This window comes from Psammomys obesus, unplaced genomic scaffold (genome assembly GCF_907164565.1).
Source record: "Psammomys obesus unplaced genomic scaffold, mPsaObe1.curated_primary_1811, whole genome shotgun sequence".
Taxonomy (NCBI): domain Eukaryota; kingdom Metazoa; phylum Chordata; class Mammalia; order Rodentia; family Muridae; genus Psammomys; species Psammomys obesus.
In genome coordinates, this window is record NW_026596158.1 from 2,731,248 (window position 1) to 2,733,189 (window position 1,942).

Here is a 1,942-nt window from a genome sequence, read left to right on the forward strand (position 1 = left end):
AAAAAAAGAGAGAGAGACCTTAAGTCTGAAGTTCTCAGAGAAAGCTTGTCTGAGTAAAGAGAGTTACCGGAAACCCAATGCTGGACTCCTCCAGGCAGACACGCCTGAAGCCAGCCATTTTGAATCAATGGCGAGAGCTGATATAGCCCGAGTGATGCCTCATCCAGGCGGCTGGATTTCCGCCACTTCCTTCTGAAGTCTTACTCACCCTTGTCCCCAAAAGAAAGCTGGGTGGAATGCTGCATGCCTGGAATACCAGCATTCTAGAGGTGGGGACAGAGAGAGGAGTCACACCGGTAATCCTCTCCCCAGGGAGGCAGCTGCAGTGGGCTGCCCCCTGGCCTTAAGGCTAGCCTGGGCTACATATACATTCCAGGGACAATTTGGGCTTCAGAGTAAGACCCCGTCTCAGACAGAACAGAAACAGACGCATCGGCAACTTCAGCCAGCCAGTGTTTATTAGATCTCCAGCCCTGCTCAGACAGCTGGGTGATGATGGCGACCCCACAATGACCAGAGCAGAATGTGTCCCTCCTCTTCCAGCAGCCTTGGTCTGTCAGATACAAACTACCGGTACAAACTACCGAGCAACGGCGGCTACACTTGCAAGAAGTTCTGGAAGCCACAGAGGTGCATGATGGGTTGTTAGGAGCAGCAAAGAGCCTCCGAAGACAGGACATTTTGTTGTCGACAGATCAGCCAAATGAAACAGGGCCAAGGGGGTCCAGGGACACAAATCCAGGGCCTGGGGCACAGCGAGGGTCCAGGCCAGCTCCTACACCTATAAAGGGATTTTGGAACTGCCAGAAGGGAAATGGAGGGAGGTGGACAGGGTGGGTTGTGGCTGAGGTACACAGGGGTGGGGTGGGGTGGGGAGGAGGTTGAGGAGGCCCCGGTGAGGCAGAGAGGCAGGGCTTCGGGCTGAGGCGCACACATGGTGTCCCCTTGCTCCTCAGAGAGTGGTGTAGAAATACATGGCTATCAGCATCACGGGGAGCTGGGTGGGCAAATGGTATGATGAGGTACTCTCGCCCTAACCCTCGTGTCTCCCCCAAACCCACACCCACATCCCGCACACCCACGGCTGCCTCCTCCACAGCCCACAGGCGCCACACCCCTTACCGTCCACATCAAGATGGCGAAGCCAAACCACGATATACCCCACGTATAGCTGTCAATGGCATGGCCGATGTGCTCGAAGCAACCCTGCAGAGAGGGACAGCAGGGGCTTGGGGCAAAGCCGCAGGAGGCTGGTGGGTGACAGAGTCACCTGTGCCCTGGGAGGCGTCCCTTTCTTCCCTCTGCCTTGGTTTTCCCATCTGTGCGATGGGAATTATGGCCATGCCTTCCTCCTGAGACTCTTAGCCAGGAGAGTGCTGCTCTGGAACCCAGCCCTGGAGTGGGCGGTGGCTTTCAGGTGGCAGCTGTCAGTATGAACGTGGTTATATTCAGCCTGGCTTTCTGTGCTACCCACAAACCCCGAGGGTTTGAAATCCACTCCTGATACCTGCTCAGTAGAGAGCAGGATGAGCAAGGCCAGAGCCCTATACCAGGGTCACCTTCCTGGATCCGTTCCAGCCAGGAAACGGCTGAGAGCAAAGGCCCAGAGCACATGGCCCCTGTCAGATGCAAGCAAGTCCGGGGCTAGCTCTGCTCTTTTGTTATTGGTAGAACGCAGGCGTGATTCCGGTTCTCTGCGCCTCGGTTTTACAGCCTGCTAAGTGGCAGCATGGAGAGCCAATGCAGGGACTCTGAGGCGACCATGGGAAAAAGATTCATGGACTGCAGCTTGAGAACAGACCGCTCTAGTCCACCCTTGGTGAGGGGGCGCCCCGGGACACCTCCCCTCCAAGTCCGACCTCACAGCTTGACTTGTAGCCACAGGTACGGGGGGGGGGGGGGGGGGAGGACGAAGACGCCCGTCCCTGTGAGCGGCGGCCGC

The 1,942-nt window shown here is 57.2% G+C and overlaps 1 protein-coding gene across 1 annotated transcript in view; it reads right to left on the reverse strand.

Moving 5' to 3' along the window:
• Positions 1-435: 435 nt before the first annotated feature.
• Positions 436-1,942, reverse strand: part of Upk1a (uroplakin 1A) — a 10,715-nt gene continuing 9,208 nt past the window's right edge. The window contains exons 7-8 of the mRNA XM_055594696.1: positions 1,123-1,206; positions 436-997 (exon numbers count right to left, since the gene is read on the reverse strand). Of these exons, the coding sequence (XP_055450671.1) occupies positions 953-997; positions 1,123-1,206 (129 nt within the window). The 3' untranslated portion in view covers positions 436-952. The remainder of the gene's footprint in view (positions 998-1,122; positions 1,207-1,942) is intronic.